The sequence below is a fragment of the Seriola aureovittata genome, chromosome 9, assembly GCF_021018895.1.
Source record: "Seriola aureovittata isolate HTS-2021-v1 ecotype China chromosome 9, ASM2101889v1, whole genome shotgun sequence".
Lineage (NCBI taxonomy): Eukaryota > Metazoa > Chordata > Actinopteri > Carangiformes > Carangidae > Seriola > Seriola aureovittata.
Genome location: NC_079372.1, coordinates 28,376,965 through 28,396,850, shown reverse-complemented (window position 1 = coordinate 28,396,850; position 19,886 = coordinate 28,376,965). Strand labels below are relative to the sequence as shown.

At 39.4% G+C, this 19,886-nt stretch overlaps 1 protein-coding gene across 3 annotated transcripts in view; it reads left to right on the top strand.

Moving 5' to 3' along the window:
• Positions 1-14,081, top strand: part of sema3b (sema domain, immunoglobulin domain (Ig), short basic domain, secreted, (semaphorin) 3B) — a 64,269-nt gene extending 50,188 nt beyond the window's left edge. For all 3 annotated transcript variants that reach the window (XM_056385224.1, XM_056385223.1, XM_056385225.1), the window contains 14 exons: positions 2,856-2,975; positions 3,087-3,180; positions 3,429-3,548; positions 3,661-3,803; positions 3,985-4,099; positions 5,817-5,886; positions 6,008-6,152; positions 7,656-7,875; positions 7,969-8,060; positions 8,172-8,213; positions 8,772-8,929; positions 9,039-9,094; positions 10,152-10,291; positions 10,657-14,081. In XM_056385224.1, coding sequence (XP_056241199.1) covers positions 2,856-2,975; positions 3,087-3,180; positions 3,429-3,548; positions 3,661-3,803; positions 3,985-4,099; positions 5,817-5,886; positions 6,008-6,152; positions 7,656-7,875; positions 7,969-8,060; positions 8,172-8,213; positions 8,772-8,929; positions 9,039-9,094; positions 10,152-10,291; positions 10,657-11,169 — 2,028 coding nt within the window. In that variant the 3' untranslated portion in view covers positions 11,170-14,081. The remainder of the gene's footprint in view (positions 1-2,855; positions 2,976-3,086; positions 3,181-3,428; positions 3,549-3,660; positions 3,804-3,984; positions 4,100-5,816; positions 5,887-6,007; positions 6,153-7,655; positions 7,876-7,968; positions 8,061-8,171; positions 8,214-8,771; positions 8,930-9,038; positions 9,095-10,151; positions 10,292-10,656) is intronic.
• The last annotated feature ends 5,805 nt before the right edge of the window (positions 14,082-19,886 follow it).

Sequence of the window (19,886 nt, the reverse complement as noted above, 5' to 3'; positions counted from 1 at the left end):
ACACACACTAACACAGACACACACACACACAGACACACTAACACAGACACACACACACACACACACACACACTAACACACACACACACACACACACACACACACTAACACAGACACATAAACACAGTCAGACAGTGGCAGTAAACACTGAGTCTGATTGTGACTGAGGCGTCACTGTAGTTAAACCAATGAAGTGATGGAGTGTGTGTGTACACTGTCATGTCAGCACACACCGTGTCACTTTCTCTGTCTTCCAGGACACATTAACAATCTCACTATAAACTTTTCTCTTCATATTACTGAGTCAAACATGGATCATGAAACTGTAAATTATATGATATCAGAGTCGAAGCAGAGCTGGTCTCATAACCACAAGATCTCTGGTGGCATGTTTACATTTTCCTTACATACCAATAATCTTCTTCTAACCAACGTTCATTCATCTGGAAAAGACAAAGCAGCGTCTCTCCACCTGGACATGCTGAGTCTGTCTCTTGCTGACAGTCAGTGCTGGTTCCTTTTATTGAGACGATGTATGACTGATCTTATAAACAAGGCTCAGAGTCTGCAACCACACCAGCAGCTCTGAGGTCGTAGGCACAGCAAGCTAACATGCTAACATGCTAACATGCCACGTTAATGTAAATCACAGTGACGTTGATGCTAATCACAGTGATTTTAATCAGTGATTTTAATGTTAGTCACAGTGATTTTAATGTTAATCACAGCGATGTTGATGTTTACTGTTTGTAATTGTCACAATCAGAGATCAGTGTATAGCTATAGTTTATATCCATTAGTTTGACAAATGTCAACACTCCTCCACTGTTGTTTGATCCGGTGACCAGATTCCTGGACTCTAACACTGGACTCCGTTGTGGATGTAACGGCTGTCACCTCTGTGTTCAGTCAAAGCCTCTCAGTCATTAACTTTATTAAACATTCTTGAACAGAATCTTTGTTCTCAGACAGAAAGAAAGAAAAACAAAAACTTTTACAATGATGCAATACAATACATACAATGTGTTTAACAATATGAGTGTCAGATAAAAGAGGTACTATTCAAGCTTTATCATAAATTACATGCACTAATGTCCATTTAACCATGAATGGGTGATGATATATTAGAGAAACACACATTTAGCTTTAATAATGAAACCCAGAACAATAATACACATAAATGCTAACATGAGACAGAGAGAGATGGACATCAGCAGGAGCAGAAGGACAGATAAAGACTGAAATAATCAATAGGTAGATCAGGTTAATCATCTCTCGAATGAAAAGACGTCACAGGAGAACAATACAAAGAGCTGAAGCTCTGTGAGGTCACTGTGAGGTCACAGCCCGCACTTCACTCACTGTTTCTACTAATGAGGCAGTGGTAAGTCAAAGGTCGACCAGTGAACCCTTTAAAACACACACACACACACACACACACACACACACACACACACACACACACACACACACACACACACACACACACACACACACACTAAGGAAATGTGATTGCTGGTATAATTCACCTCCCTCTCTCCTCCTTCCTTTTCTCTTTCTCTTTTGTCACATCAAAGAAATGACTGTCAAACCACTGACTCCCTTACCTTCCTCTGCCCTCACACACACACACACACACACACACACACACACACACACACACACACACACACACACCCTGAGAAAGACACTGATTTAAAATTGGCATAGTATATATCATTAAAGGAACGTGTTGGTGTTCGAAAGAGTCAAGCTGAGGTGTGTGTGTGTGTGTGTGTGTGTGTGTGTGTGTGTGTAAATGTGTGTGTGTAAATGTGTGTGTCAGCCTGAGGGTGAAGGTAAAGAAGGAGTGTGTGTGCCCCCTTCTTTTGTGGGAAATAGGGGTCTCCTGTGTTTGTCAACGGCTTAATCAGCCCAGTGATTGGTTGAACACCTTCCCACACACACACACACACACACACACACACACATACACACACACACACACACACACACACACACACACAGAAACATGTGTATTCACACCAACAGCTCCAGCTCTAACTCCCCGGTGTGTTTCAAATGCTGAAAGTCAGGGCTTTGTTCTAATGCATTGAGGGGTGTGTGTGTGTGTGTGTGTGTGTGTGTGTGTGTGTGTGTGTGTGTGTGTGTGTGTGTGGTTGTGTGTGTGTGTGTGTGTGTGTGTGTGTGTGTGTGTGTGTGTGTGTGTCAGGTCTAATGAGCCACAGTTCCTGTGCCACTGCTTCCACACCCTGGTCTTTCTGTGTGTCACCCTCTGGTGAGGCAGAACAGTCAGAGGAAGAAAGACGTTTGATGAAAGAGTCAGAGAAAAGAAAACAGAGAAACATGTAAAAAAACACATGAGTGAACTAGACTCCATCATGGACACACGTGTCTGTGGGTCAATAACCTGCTCTCACACACAGAGCGGTAACCATGGTGAAACTACTTGATGTGAAGGAGGGTAAATACAGATAAACAGATGAACAGCACCATTCTCATATATGTACATTACATATGAAAACAGCCTCCAGGCTTATTATAAAGAGTGAACAGGTAGAAGTCATAGTTTAATTAAAGCTCAGTGTGTTGTATAAATTTAAACGGTCGTTAGTTAACGAGCCTTGTGTTTCTGTGGGTCTGTCACCCGTGACTCAGTCTGGATGTTTCCCTCCAACGTGACTGTTTTTATAAACTCCATCAGTTTGACACTAAATTAACAAAAAGAGTATTTTCTTACACAAAGGTTTTCTCTGTGGTGTGTGTGTGTGATGCTCTGAAGTGCATCATGGGTAAACTGACCCTGTGTGTGTGTGTGTGTGTGTGTGTGTGTGTGTGTGTGTGTGTGTGTTTCAGTCTGACTGTGTGAACTACGTGAAGATCGTACACCACTATAATCGCACCCACCTGTACGCCTGTGGAACCGGGGCCTTCCACCCGACCTGTGCATTCGTAGAGGTGGGACACAGGATGGAGGTGAGGCGTAACAAACACACACACACACACACACACACACACACACACACGCACACACACACACGCATAAGTGAGACACGTTAAACACACTTCTCTCTCTCTCTCCATCAGGACCATGTGTTCAGGATCGACCCGTCTAAGGTGGAAGATGGGAAAGGGAAGAGTCCATACGATCCTCGTCACAACGCTGCCTCAGTGCTCGTCGGTAACTAAACACAATATCAGCCTATCAATATGAGCTCATCAATATGAGCTCATCAATATGAGCTTAATATCTATTAACTGGATGTTTCTGCATCGTATCAGAACTGATTCAGTTCAGAAAACGGAGCTGATGCCACTTCACGAGTGTATAATCGTAAACATTTTATTTTCATACATAGTTTGGTGTGTGAGTCATCATTAAAACATTCCCAAGCAATCAATGAGTTATTGATTAATTCTGTCTCCTAGGTGATGAGCTGTATGCAGGTGTGGCCACAGATTTAATGGGGCGTGACTTCACCATCTTCAGAAGTCTGGGGAAACGCCCCTCCATTCGCACCGAGCAGCACGACTCACGCTGGCTCAATGGTGTGTGTGTGTGTGTGTGTGTGTGTTGTGTGTGTGTGTGTGTGTGTGTCTGAATCTGATAGTTACCTCTGGAGAAAACACCAGAATAAAAATCGTCTCTTTGTTTCATTAGAACCAAAGTTTGTTGGTTCCTTCTGGGTCCCGGAGAGTGAAAACCCTGACGATGACAAGATCTTCTTCTTCTTCCGTGAGACGGCGGTTGAGGCCCAGGGACTTGGAAAGTCCACGTACTCCCGCATCGGACAGCTCTGCAGGGTGAGAGATTGTTCATTTTCAGTCCAATATTTTAAATAAAGTTGTGACAAACACGCCAGCGTTCACCTGCTCCTGGTTGTTTGATACTGTAACAAAATAATGTCACGTTCTGCTGCTGAAGCTTTTATTGTCTTCACACTACAACAGTGTAAAAGTTCATTTCCTGTTGGTGTTCACCCAGAATGACATGGGAGGTCAGCGGAGTCTGGTGAACAAGTGGACCACGTTCCTCAAGACCCGTCTGATCTGCTCGGTACCAGGAGCCGACGGCAGCGACACGTACTTTGATGAGCTGCGTAAGTTCGCCTCACCGTGCACAGTCACCTCACCGTGCACAGTCACCTCACCGTGCACACTCGCCTCACCGCGCACACTCGCCTCACCGTGCACAGTCAGAGGGCCTGTAACCCTAACCCTAACTGTATCAGCTGATTATGACTAAGGGAATACCATAAATGTTTGAAATAATAATTAGCCTTACTTCATGATTAACAAATACAACTAAATTGATTAAATTAAATTATATCAATCAACTTTCATATCAGATTTGAACAGACCATAGTCCCAACAAAGACAGATAAAGAAAATGCTACTTACATTGAAAATAAAGGCACAAGGTGGGAGGAGGGACATTCACAGGTGGAGGAACCAACACTTGGTGCCTCCTTATGGAAAGGAGGGAATATGAATCTGCAGTTTCTAACATTATGTAAAGCTAAAAGTTTGATGTAACATGAAGACACAGCAGGAAACTCAAGTTGTCTCATGGGTCTGTTGATCCTGAACACAGCCCGCATCAACGCACATGCTGTGAAAAGGTCCCGCTGTTTTACTTCCTGTCTCCAAAATATTCTGCAGTTTGATGAAGAAGAGGAAGAAAAAGAGAAACACAAGGTTGAGATTTAGGCTGATTTTCCGACCTGACTTTGTCCGTTGGACTTTTACCCAGAAGCCCTTTCTGTGGGTGCACAGGGAGAGGAAGTCGAGGACAGCATTATAAATTAACCAGGATTTTTGACCTCAATTGCAGATTATTATTCAGCCCCGAATTTCTGCAGAGCTGCAGGAAGCATGAGTGAGAGATTTTTGGTAATAGATTCTGGCCTGATCCACAGCCAGTGTTTTCCTGTGGCTGCAGACTCGTATGACAAGAAGCTATAATGTGTTTTCAGTGGCCAGGATCCAGAGGTGAGGCTACATGAAGCGTGCTGTGGGCGGAGGAAATATTTCATGATGAAGTCATTCACTCTGAACTCAGTCTGTCGGTGCCAGTTCATGAATATTCACAACTCAGAGACGCTTTTTTAAAATACGACCCCTCCTCCAAACACTGATTGTCCAATCACAGCTTAGCAACTACAACTAGGCAGACAGGCATGTGGAGCTTTGGCTTCTCCACCTGCTGAGTGTTTTATTTAAGTCTTTAAAAACTGAAGACACAGAGTCAAAGTCTAGGGAATGGACCAAACTCTGTGTGTGTGTGTGTGTGTGTGTGTGTGTGTGTGTGTGTGTGTGTGTGTGTGTGTGGATGTTACTGTGCCTAACCCCATCTCATCACATGGACATCTGACAGTAGTTTGAGCTCTCCATGTTTTTATTGATCTCTGATTATCTGTATCTGAATCAGGCCTTAAATCTACCTGAGGAGGTTTCTGACCTGAGACCAGATCTGCTGATCTGAACCAGCTGAACTGATTCTGCTGCAACTTCATCGTGTTACTTTTAATCATCCAGTTCTAGACTCTGTTAGACTGAGACTCAGAAACACATAATGAAATACTTAATGGGACCAAATGTAGTTAAATGAACATTAACAGCATGAAGCTGAAGTGATTTTGTTCAGGTCACGACCTTTAGTCATCAGTGAAATGTGTCTTTGAAATAGTAGGACATGTCCACATGGCTGTTTATCTTTCTCTCAACCTTTTGACCTGACCTCTGTGTGTGTGTGTGTGTGTGTGTGTGTGTGTGTGTGTGGTGTGTGTGTGTGTGTGTGTGTGTGTCTGACCCCAGGCGATGTGTTCCTGCTGCAGACGAGGGACAGGAAGAATCCTCTGGTGTACACTGTCTTCTCTACGTCCAGGTCAGAGTCCATTCATATCGCCTGTGTGTGTGTGTGTGTGTGTGTGTGTGTGTGTGTGTGTGTGTGTGTGTGTCAGTGTGTGTGTGTTTTGATCTAACCCAGCTCTCCGTGTCCCCAGCAGCAGTGTATTTAAAGGCTCAGCTGTGTGTCTCTACTCCATGAATGACATCCGGAGGGCCTTCCTGGGGCCCTTTGCTCACAAAGAGGGGCCCAACTACCAGTGGGTCCCCTTCCAGGGAAAAGTCCCCTACCCCCGCCCAGGAATGGTATGTGACTAACATCAATAAAGTTCAGCCATGATGAAAGCACAGGGACTTCACATTGTTGACATCACATCTGACAGTTATAGTTACTGGACACTTTGTACATTCAATTTTACACACAATATAATAACAACAAATATAACTTTATTTAAAATTATAATAACTTTATTTATAATAGAAACAAGTATAACTTTATTTCTAATAATAGTAACCACAGTAATGGCTTTATTTATTATAATAATAATAATAATAACTATTTATGAAGCACTTTTCAATCGTCATACAAATTATGAGTAATTGATTAAACTATCCAACAGTATATAAAGAAGCTGAAGTTTGCTCCACCTTGTTTACATGTTAATGCATCAGTAATGATAATCAGTATCATAGGATAATAACATGATGATGATGTTATTGGTATTTTCAGTAAGTCAGTAACAGAAGTGGAAACTGTGGCTGTTTCTCATGTTTCCCTGTGAGACACTGAATCACGTCGTATTCACACACACACTGATGAATACATGAATGTGATGTCTTTGTGATCGTTCCACCACTCACAGGGGACAAACTCAGTGTGATGTATTTGTCTCTGTGGCACGTCTACACTCTGCGTCAGACCTGATTTCACCCTCTCGCTGCACAGTCAGTATGAGCTGATTAGACTCTGATTTTGTGCTGAGCTCAGCAGGATTTGTTCTGCAAGAGTTTCAGCTGTTTCTGCCACAGCAGAACAATCCCCTTTGTATGACTGCAGAATGGTAATTGTATTTGGCCTTTAGTAAACTCTCTCTCACGCCATCATCACCTCACGGGTTGTAAAATCAGCAGAACAAATCAAACTGAAAGAAAACAAAAACTGCCGATGAAGCAGAGTCAGTGTTTAAAATGCAGATCAACAGTTTTTCTCTGTAGGATGAAAACCACAAACGCATCACACTGTATTTATCATAAATATTATAATTAAGCTTTTAAGAAGAAAGTAGAAATATATGATGCTGCAGAACAATTTAGTAAAGTTTGAGTTTCCTGGGGTGAAAGTCCAGGACTGGAATTTTAATTAGATGGAAGCTGGACTCTGACCTGGAGAAAATCTCTCTAACATCCCTGTGACCGCCCCCATGTAATAACACATGTTCTGTGTTATTACATTATTATATTAAATCCCACTGTAGCAGTGGATTGGCTGGATTATTAAAGGTCTTTGACCTGCAGCTAAATCCTTTAAAAAGATCTGCAGCATGCACGTTCACATGATCATATGTTCACACGTTCACACGTTCACACGTTCACAAACTCTTCTGTCCACTGTGATTTCATCAGTATTCACAGTCTGTTCTTTATTGCTTTTCATCTTCACTGAAGCTGAACAAACTGTGGAACCAAAATAATCAATTAATGATAATTTGGAAAGTAATTTTTTCCTCTTCATATTTCTGTGAGATTTATCTTTGATCTTCAGTGGTTATAAACTTTATGACCTCATGAATTAAACTTGACTTCCTTCAGTGTCCCAGTAAGACGTTTGGCAGCTTCGACTCTACCAAGGGTTTCCCGGATGATGTGATCCAGTTCGCCCGTCACCACCCTCTCATGTACAACCCGGTTTATCCGATGAGCCGGCGGCCCGTCTTCGTCAGGACTAACGTGGACTACAGCTTCACTCAGATCGCTGTGGACAGAGTCAGCGCCGCCGACGGACAGTATGACGTCATGTTCATAGGAACAGGTGAGTGATCTGATGTTTTACTTTACATTTAAACATGAAAACAATGAAACACCTTGTTACAACACTGTGCCTGTTCACCTGTACCTGTCTCAGACAAAGGGACGGTCCTCAAGGTGATCAATGTCCCCAAGGAAAGCTGGAACAACATGGAGGAGCTTCTGCTGGAAGAGCTGGAGGTCTTCAAAGTAAGTGACACGATCAGACTGAGAAAACATGGCCGCTCCCACATGTTCAATCATTTGTCTTTAATAATGAAAGTGAGGTCATTAACGATCTGTGTCTCTGCTGCTCGTCAGGATGCGTCATCCATCATCAACATGCAGATCTCATCAAAACGGGTAAGAACCTGTTTAATGAGCTAAACTGACTGAACTGAATCAAAGTGTCTGTTGTACAGCTTTTAATATAGTCCAGTGGTTCCCCACAGGTCGGTCGTTGTAAGTGAGCGACTAATCATTTGCCAAACACGACAATTTTGTGAAAAGGTGTAATTATAAAAAATATATATATAAAAAAACCAAAATGATCTTTAGAAAATTATAGATGTTGAAAGTGTCCTTTCATTATTATTTCTTTTTGTATTGAGGCCTATCACTGTGATGAGTCAATGATGATGATCAGTCTGATCACACCCATGGAGTATCAAAATGGATAGCTCGTTAGCAACAAGGAAAATTTAAAGAAAGGAGAGTCAAGAGCTGAGAGAATGTATTTTTTGGCCTACGTATCGTTACGTGGTCAGTTGTGGGCGCCAACATTTTTGAGATTTTCAAGTGTCTCTGACCTGGAACAGGTTGGGAACCACCGCTTGCACAGAAAGCTGCGTGGTTGGATTCAAACTGAATGTGAGTCTGATGTGGACACAGTTTAAACCTCATCCCTCTCTCACCTCACAGCAACAGCTGTACGTGGGCTCTGACACCGGCCTGGCGCAGGTTCCTCTCCACCGCTGCAGCGTGTACGGGAAGGCCTGCGCCGAGTGCTGCCTGGCCAGAGACCCGTACTGCGCCTGGGATGGAACATCCTGTACTCGCTACCTGCCCAACACCAAGAGGTCAGTGACATCATCACAGATGAACATGTGAACATTCATCACTTCATTCAAAAAACAAACAATAAAACCATGAAAACGCAGATTCCTAAAGGTTTCACTTTGTTTTCAGACGTTTCCGTCGACAGGACGTGAGGAATGGAGACCCCAACACTCTCTGCTCTGGAGGTGAGATTCAGTCTGTGTTTTAAACACTATTAATGTGATGACAACAGTTTGAGTTGAACTATATATTATAAGTTCATTATTATTCAAGTTACAAGTGTTTACGATGCCAAATTTCTCACATGTAAAGTTCATGTTTTACATCAAACGTATCAATCTTATCAAACATGTACCTTCATCATATTCTGGTGCATCAGGAAATCAGTTGTTAGTGAAGCCATGACAGCTCTGAAGCTGTGATTGGTGGAGCCGTTCAGGTTTAGAGGTGTGTTGAATAAAGAAGACAAAGCCTCGCTCTGTTGCTGCTCTGACTCACAGAGACTCTTGGTATCTGACGTCTCCCTGTCCCACGTCCTCCTGCCGTGACCTCTGGTGACCCCTGTCCTCTCAGACCACAGTAGCAGCTTCTGTCTCTGTCTTTCTGCCACAGAAGTGAATCACTGCTCAAACTGGAGGAGTAACTCGATGACATCTTGTTGTATAAAACTAATGAAGGTCAGAGTCATTTCCTCTGATGGCAGCGGCTGATCTGGAGTCTGTTGTGTGTTAGAAAAGGATCATCATGTAGAGAGGTAGAGTTTAAAAAGTCAGACACTGATTCTCTGTGATGAGCTGTTGCGTCACAATAAAAGTCCTTGTTTGATAAAAGTTGAGATCATCCTCCTTCAGCACCGACACACTCACATGTTGTCATGATGTTGTCAGGATGTGTGAACTTTGTCATTAATCAGTATTCACTGAGAGAAATCATATGGTTTTGTAGTTTCCTTGTGATTCTCATGTTTGAATACATTTACTCACAAGACTGAGAACTGTTCTAATAATCTAGTTTATAGAGGAGGGGGTTTCAAGGTGAGCTTGTGTTTCATATCATCAGCTCAGGTTGTTTCTGTCCCACGTCCGGGGTCAGGTCTTCCTGTCTGTCCTCTCTTCCTTCCTCTCCTCACCTTTCTACATTGTTCTGTCTGTTCTTTCCTTGTTTTTTCCATCCTGCTCCTGTGAGCCCACACTCCAAGTTACAGCAGACCCTCCATGTCTTTGTCTCTGCTGCCCCCTGCAGACCACCACAAGCACCGCGTGGCAGAGAGGAAGCTGTATGGAGTTGAGGGAAGCAGCACTTTCCTGGAGTGTATCCCCAAATCCCTTCAGGCCAGAGTCACCTGGACCTTCCAGAAACATCCTCAGAACCCCCGAGAAGAGGTGAGGGTGAAGAGACATTTACTGACCGGTCTTATAGGGGTTCTCCTGTGCAGATAATGTAAACTGTAGAATATAATCAGAGGCAATAAAAATGCAACTGGAATTTACTTTGTTACTGTACATGGTGACACTCACACACACACACACACACACTTCCTTTCACAACTTTTCAGAATAAAAGCTGACAATAGCTTGAAATAAAGCAAAAAAAAAATCCGACAAAGATATTTTTTTCTTTTTAAATAATAATAAAAATAATCTGGCGGGACAGATGTTATTGCTGCCACCAGTTGCCGACCACTGCTGTAAATTTTATCCACACTGATTGGTCAGCTCCTTCATCTCATCTCATTTGTGTTTTCCAGGTGCGTCTGGACGACCGCATCCTCCAGACCGACAGAGGCCTTCTCATTCGCAGAGTCCTGAAGAGAGATATCGGCCTCTACCAGTGCCACGCCATGGAGCACGGCTTCACCCAGACCTTACTCGGCATCACCTTGGAGGTTGTACCTTCAACGTCCTCCTCAGTCTCCAACCTTCCCTCTGATGCCCCTGTCCGGTTAGACCCCCGCAGCGGAGGTGGGCCCCCGATGACCAATCAGAAGCTTTGGTACCGGGACTTCATGCAGCTGGTGGACCATCCCAACCTGAGCACCGTCGACCAGATTTGTGAGCAAGTGTGGGCACGCAAGAACGCCGGCAGTGACGCGGCGGACAAGGTGTTTCCCGCTCCAGGGAAGGACGTGCCGCCTCTGGGCCCCGCCATCCGCCCAGCCAACAAGAAGTGGAAGCATCTTCAGGAGATCAGGAAGGGGAGAAACCGCCGGACCCACGACGGGAAACCGAACCCCCGCGCTCCTCGCAGCGCCGGAGAGTAACGGCACGGAGAAAGATGGAGGGAGGAAAGAACTGATACAGGAAGAGAGGAGGAGAACGACAGAAAGAGACTGAGACCAAGAACTCCTGGAGGTGTCCACACACACACACACACACACACACAACACACACACACACACACACACACACACACACACACAGCCACAGCACGTCCTCTATTGTGTATATTTATCTATGGATGCCCCCACTATATGGTAACCCCCCTGCATGTGCTGCCTTACTGCACGATCCCTTTACACTGGTCACTAGTATAGTTGAGTGTTGACGCAGGTGTGTGGGAGTGACCCACCTTTACCTGTGGGCAGTGAACTCACCTGTCATTCCCTTTGCCACTGACTGTACAGGAAGCACAGGACAAGCAGCTGACGTCTGTCTCTACATGATGTTGACATGTGGACACATGATATTAGTATGTGGACAGCTGGTCCAGGACAGTGAGAACAGACTGTCTGCGTCTCTCACCTGAAGATTTCACACCAATGTAGAAACATGGACTGGAGTGAACGAGTGGAGCGACGTGACAACTGGAACATACTGGTCTCTAACTGGAAACACACTTCACTATTTATATGCAACTGCACACGCATGCAGACAGATACACGTTTTAAACATGATTTAAATTGATCAACTTCCTGTGGTGCACATATTTCCATTCACCTCACTTCACCTGTGTGTGTATCACATGATGCAGTCACAGATCAGCTGGTTCTATGATTCAGCAGGTTTCCTCAGACACACTGAGGCATGTTAAAATCAAATCACAACATAGTGCAGTCATGGTCAGAGAGCCAGATATGATTATAATATTTTACTGGTCCAAACCACTAGAGAATGACGGGCGCAAAAACTACTGTCACTCCACGATGTGAGAGAAAGATGTTTACAGACAAGTCAGTCTGTAAAAGTCCATGAGACCTGGATTACATCTAAACTAATGTTAATTAGCTTTAAATGTTATGACATGATTCAAAACCTCACTATCAAATTCACTATTTATTGGTTTGATTTGACTGTGTTCAGTGTTTTGTGCATTAACATTAAGGAGAAATCATGAACATGGTGGTTTGGGTGGGAGGCTTAATAATAATAATCATAATAATCATAATAATAATAATAATAATGATGATGATGATGTGATGGGGAGGATAAGTTTGATAACCCATCTCTCTGGGTACACTTTATATATTAGCATGATATTTATGAGTTTTTTTGTATTCAGTGGTTCTTCTTATTCCTTCTCTTTTACACTGTTGTTGCATAATGTTGTTTGTGATAAATACATATATGCAGATATTATGACACGACAGAGGCTCCTCATTCAGCACAGAACAATGTAAAGAAAGCTGTTCTTCTACCCACAATGCATTTTACTGTTGGCAAAAAAAGAACTTCCATCTGACTGTTGTGGTCACTTGTCATTGTAGTGTTAGTCATTACTCATCGACTTTTGCTGCTTAACGATGTCATCTCTTCCTAACGACGGTTCTTCCTTCTCTCTCTGTGTATTACTTGTAAAGGAACAGTTTGTTGGTTGTCCGTGTTAACATGGTGTGTGTAGCCTGCCCCCTAGTGTCCATTGTGTGTACAGGCTCAGACGAAGAGCCTACCTGTGGTACCATACTTTATTATATCATAGTCTATCAACCTGAAAGAAAGAAACTGGCCTTGTAAGATAAAAATGCGTTTAGGGTTTACATTCATTTTGATTTTTACGATGGAAAAATGATCTAATTTGTGCTGCTGCCAGAAACTTCTCAAAGGCTTTAAAAGATTTCCAGTTCACTCAGACAAAATGTATTTTTGTAACAGTATTCTTCTACATTTGGCTTTGGTGAGTTCACACAGAGAACTGAGTCCAGAAACTGGCCCTCGGATCAAAACCAGGTCCTGGTCGCAGGAGGACCAGGAGGCAGCACAAACTGGGTCTGTGAGTGGGTTTTAGATGTGTGGAGTCGTTGTTGTTATTTATATACCTTCTTTATAGACATGTAATTAACTCTTTAAACTGAACTGACTGATGCCTGTAAAAGGGACACTCTGCATTCTGACGCCACATTCAGGTACAGAGGAAAAAAACAGAATCAAGTTTTTAATTTTTTTCAAGAGTTTAATTGTAGGAAGATGTTGTTGGTCTGTGCTTGCTCCAGTTCCTGCATTTAAACCACACAACCACTAATTCACTGAATGGAGATTCTTCCTTTAAAGAGACATTGGTAGTGATGTCAGACATGACCGAGTCTCCCTTTTCAGACAGCTGTTTTGTGCTCTTTTGAAATTGCATGACCGATGTTAGTGACTGACGCGTTGGACAATGGTGTGGTGGCGAGAAAGAGCGAGAGAAAGAAAGCACAATGTTGAATATTATTATTATGTATTTATGTGCAAAGATAAGCTGATATGTTGTGGTGGATTTTTATTTTTCTTACATCTGTATCATTCATGTTCTGCTGAAAAGGACTCATTCTCAACATTTTTGTACCTTACAGCCAATGGGGAAACTTCCTGAACACAGTGTCCAATCAGAGTCTTTGTAGTTCACATAGCCCTCCAATCAACACTCCTGTTGTATCCCATGCCATGTGACGCACCCCTGTGTGACAGCTCAAAGGAGAGGTGTTAGTGTGTGTGTGTGTTGTGAGTGAGTGAGTGAGTGAGTGAGTGAGTGAGTGAGTGAGTGAGTGAGTGAGTGAATGAGTGAGTGAGTGAGTGAGTGAGTGAGTGAGTGAGGGTTTAGGGGGAAAGCAGAGCTCTGTATATAATGGCACAGGAACAGTGGTGTGTGCATGCTTCGAGCGGCTGAAGTTAACGTGGTGCACTGTAATTCTCCCAGAGGTCTTTGTGAAATGTCATGTCAGATTGTTTTTGATTAACACAATAAAAATATGCAGTTACTTAAAAATGAAATCCTGAAATCTGTTCTGAAGAAATCCTAACAGCGTTTAATGGAACTCGAAACAAACGGTTCATTCAGATCCTTGTTTTATTTAATCCACTTGTCTCAGCACTGGAGCCTAAATCATGTCATCTGCGTTATTACCACATGGGGGCAGTTGTGCTGTGATGTATGGTGAGAGGTAAGAATCTCAGAGAGGTAACCTACTTCTTTTTAATGACTTTCCACAGTTTGTTAGTGTTAAAAGTCTAATTTTTTGTCTGTGTAAAACTGTTAAAAAGCATGTGTCATCCACACAAGCTGCCGGTTCCTTTCCTGCTACAGCAGAGGCCAGTGATTGACCTTTGACCTCCTGCACAGGTAAGCACAGGGTCAACTGACCAGGTGAAAAACACATAAAGACTAACAAAGAAAAACACACTAAGAAAGAAGTTCCTTGTTGTTGCTGACATCATCAGCTAAAACTAAAGTCCAAAGGCCAAAAGCTAAAGGCCCCCCAACCCCCAACCCCGTCTGTCTGACTCTCCCTGAACATCCCTCTTCTTCCACCTGTGTCAGTGTCTCCATCTCTGACACTCTGTAGTGGACTCTGTGGTAAAGTGGTCTGTAGTGGTCCCAGTGTAAAAGTGGTCTGTAGTGGTCTCTGTGTTAAAGTGATCTGTAGTGGTCTCTGTGTCAAAGTGGTCTGAGTGTTAAAGCGGTCTGTAGTGGTCTGACTTTTTTTGCCTTACTATACTATGTAAAAAGACATGCAAATGGGGACTAGGCTAATGGGATACTCTGTGAATGGTTGTCTGTCTCTATGTGTTTGCCCTGCGATGGACTAGCGACCTGTCCAGGGCGTACCCTGCCTCTCGCCCGAAAATATGCTGGGATGGGCTCCAGCCCCCCCTGCGAACCTACTAGAGCATAAGCGGTAGAAAATGGATGGACTATATTATGATGTTTTTATGCCTTACTATTTGATGACTTGTTGTGCCTTACTATACTATGACGTTTTTAAGACTTTTTATGCCTTAGTATACTATGACGTTTTTATGAACTTTTATGCCTTACTATACTATAACTTTTTATGCCATACTATACTATAACTTTTTATGCCTTACTATAATATGTCGTTTTCATAACTTTTTATGCCTTACTATAATATGTCGTTTTTATGACTTTTTAGGCCTTACTATACTATGACGTTTTTATGCCTTACTATACTATGTCGTTTTTATGACTTTTTATGCCATACTATACTATGATGTTTTTATCACTTTTTATGCCATACTATACTATGTCGTTTTTATGACTTTTTATGCCATACTATAATATGACTTTTTATGCCTTACTATCCTATGACTTTTTTATGACTTTTTAGGCCTTACTATACTATGACGTTTTTATCACTTTTTATGCCATACTATAATATGACTTTTTATGACTTTTTATGCCATACTATAATATGACTTTTTATGCCATACTATACTATGACTTTTTATGACTTTTTAGGCCTAACTATACTATGTCGTTTTTATGAATTTTTATGCCATACTATAATATGACTTTTTATGCCATACTATACTATGACTTTTTATGACTTTTTAGGCCTAACTATACTATGTCGTTTTTATGAATTTTTATGCCATACTATAATATGACTTTCTATGCCTTACTATCCTATGACGTTTTTATCACTTTTTAGGCCTTACTATACTATGTCGTTTTTATGACTTTTTATGCCATACTATAATATGACTTTTTATGCCTTACTATCCTATGACTTTTTTATGACTTTTTAGGCCTTACTATACTATGTCGTTTTTATGACTTTTTATGCCATACTATACTATGATGTTTTTATCACTTTTTATGCCATACTATACTATGACGTTTTTATGACTTTTTATGCCTTACTATACTATGTCTTTTTTATGACTTTTTATGCCATACTATAATATGACTTTTTATGCCTTACTATCCTATGACTTTTTTATGACTTTTTAGACCTTACTATACTATGACGTTTTTATCACTTTTTATGCCATACTATACTATGACGTTTTTATGACTTTTTATGCCATACTATACTATGACGTTTTTATGACTTTTTATGCCTTACTATACTATGACTTTTTATGCCTTACTATTCTATGACGTTTTTATCACTTTTTATGCCATACTATACTATGACTTTTTTATGACTTTTTAGGCCTTACTATACTATGACGTTTTTATGACTTTTTATGCCTTACTATACTATGACTTTTTATGCCATAGTATACTATGACGTTTTTATGACTTTTTATGCCATACTATACTATGACGTTTTTATCACTTTTTATGCCATACTATACTATGACGTTTTTATCACTTTTCATGCCATACTATAATATGACTTTTTATGCCTTACTATCCTATGACTTTTTTATGACTTTTTAGGCCTTACTATACTATGACGTTTTTATCACTTTTTATGCCATACTATACTATGACGTTTTTATGACTTTTTATGCCATACTATAATATGACTTTTTATGCCTTACTATCCTATGACTTTTTTATGACTTTTTAGGCCTTACTATACTATGACGTTTTTATGAATTTTTATGCCATACTATAATATGACTTTTTATGACTTTTTATGCCTTACTATACTATGACTTTTTATGCCATACTATACTATGACGTTTTTATGACTTTTTATGCCATACTATACTATGACGTTTTTATGACTTTTTATGCCATACTATACTATGACGTTTTTATGACTTTTTATGCCATACTATACTATGACTTTTTATGCCATACTATACTATGTCGTTTTTATGACTTTTTATGCCATACTATACTATGACGTTTTTATGACTTTTTATGCCATACTATACTATGACTTTTTATGCCTTACTATCCTATGTCGTTTTTATGACTTTTTATGCCATACTATACTATGACTTTTTATGCCTTACTATACTATGACTTTTTTATGACTTTTTATGCCATACTATACTATGACGTTTTATGCCATACTATACTATGACGTTTTTATGACTTTTTATGCCATACTATACTATGACGTTTTTATGACTTTTTATGCCTTACTATACTATGACTTTTTATGCCATACTATACTATGACTTTTTTATGACTTTTTATGCCATACTATACTATGACGTTTTTATGACTTTTTATGCCTTACTATATTATGTCGTTTTTATGACTTTTTATGCCATACTATACTATGACGTTTTTATGACTTTTTATGCCTTACTATACTATGACTTTTTTATGACTTTTTATGCCTTACTATACTATGACTTTTTATGCCATACTATACTATGACGTTTTTATGACTTTTTATGCCTTACTATCCTATGTCGTTTTTATGACTTTTTATGCCATACTATACTATGACGTTTTTATGACTTTTTATGCCATACTATACTATGACTTTTTATGCCTTACTATCCTATGTCGTTTTTATGACTTTTTATGCCATACTATACTATGACTTTTTATGCCTTACTATACTATGTCGTTTTTATGACTTTTTATGCCATACTATACTATGATGTTTTTATGACTTTTTATGCCATACTATACTATGACGTTTTTATGACTTTTTATGCCTTACTATACTATGACTTTTTATCACTTTTTATGCCATACTATACTATGACTTTTTTATGACTTTTTATGCCATACTATACTATGACGTTTTTATGACTTTTTATGCCTTACTATATTATGTCGTTTTTATGACTTTTTATGCCATACTATACTATGACGTTTTTATGACTTTTTATGCCCTACTATACTATGACGTTTTTATGACTTTTTATGCCATACTATACTATGACTTTTTATGCCATACTATACTATGACGTTTTTATGACTTTTTATGCCATACTATACTATGACGTTTTTATGCCATACTATACTATGACGTTTTTATGACTTTTTATGCCATACTATACTATGACGTTTTTATGACTTTTTATGTCATACTATACTATGACGTTTTTATGACTTTTTATGCCATACTATACTATGACGTTTTTATGACTTTTTATGTCATACTATACTATGACGTTTTTATGACTTTTTATGCCATACTATACTATGACGTTTTTATGACTTTTTATGCCATACTATACTATGACGTTTTTATGCCTTTTTATGCCTTACTACACTATGACTTTTTATGCCATACTATACTATGACGTTTTTATGACTTTTTATGCCATACTATACTATGACTTTTTCATGACTTTTTAGGCCTTACTATACTATGACGTTTTTATGACTTTTTATGCCTTACTATACTATGACTTTTTATGCCATAGTATACTATGACGTTTTTATCACTTTTTATGCCCTACTATACTATGACGTTTTTATGACTTTTTATGCCATACTATAATGCGACTTTTTATGCCTTACTATCCTATGACTTTTTTATGACTTTTTAGGCCTTACTATACTATGACGTTTTTATGACTTTTTATGCCATACTATACTATGACGTTTTTATGACTTTTTATGCCTTACTATATTATGTCGTTTTTATGACTTTTTATGCCATACTATACTATGACGTTTTTATGACTTTTTATGCCATACTATACTATGACGTTTTTATGACTTTTTATGCCATACTATACTATGACTTTTTATGCCATACTATACTATGACGTTTTTATGACTTTTTATGCCTTACTATACTATGACTTTTTTATGACTTTTTATGCCATACTATACTATGACTTTTTTATGACTTTTTATGCCTTACTATACTATGTCGTTTTTATGACTTTTTATGCCATACTATACTATGACGTTTTTATGACTTTTTATTGCCATACTATACTATGACGTTTTTATGACTTTTTTATGTCATACTATACTATGACGTTTTTATGACTTTTTATGCCTTACTATACTATGTCGTTTTTATGACTTTTTATGCCTTACTATACTATGACGTTTTTATGCCTTTTTATGCCTTACTACACTATGACTTTTTATGCCATACTTACTATGACGTTTTTATGACTTTTTTATGACTTTTTATGCCATTACTATACTATGACTTTTTTATGACTTTTTATGCCATACTATACTATGACGTTTTTATGACTTTTTATGCCTTACTATACTATGACTTTTTATGCCATACTATACTATGACGTTTTTATGACTTTTTATGCCCTACTATACTATGACGTTTTTATGACTTTTTATGCCATACTATAATGCGACTTTTTATGCCTTACTATCCTATGACTTTTTTATGACTTTTTAGGCCTTACTATACTATGACTTTTTTATGACTTTTTATGCCTTACTATACTATGACTTTTTTATGACTTTTTAGGCCTTACTATACTATGACGTTTTTATGACTTTTTATGCCTTACTATACTATGACTTTTTATGCCATACTATACTATGACGTTTTTATGACTTTTTATGCCATACTATACTATGACGTTTTTATCACTTTTTATGCCTTACTATACTATGACGTTTTTATGACTTTTTATGCCATACTATAATATGACTTTTTATGCCATACTATACTATGACATTTTTATGACTTTTTAGGCCTTACTATACTATGACGTTTTTATCACTTTTTATGCCATACTATACTATGACGTTTTTATGACTTTTTATGCCATACTATAATATGACTTTTTATGCCTTACTATCCTATGACTTTTTTATGACTTTTTAGGCCTTACTATACTATGACGTTTTTATGACTTTTTATGCCATACTATAATATGACTTTTTATGCCATACTATACTATGACG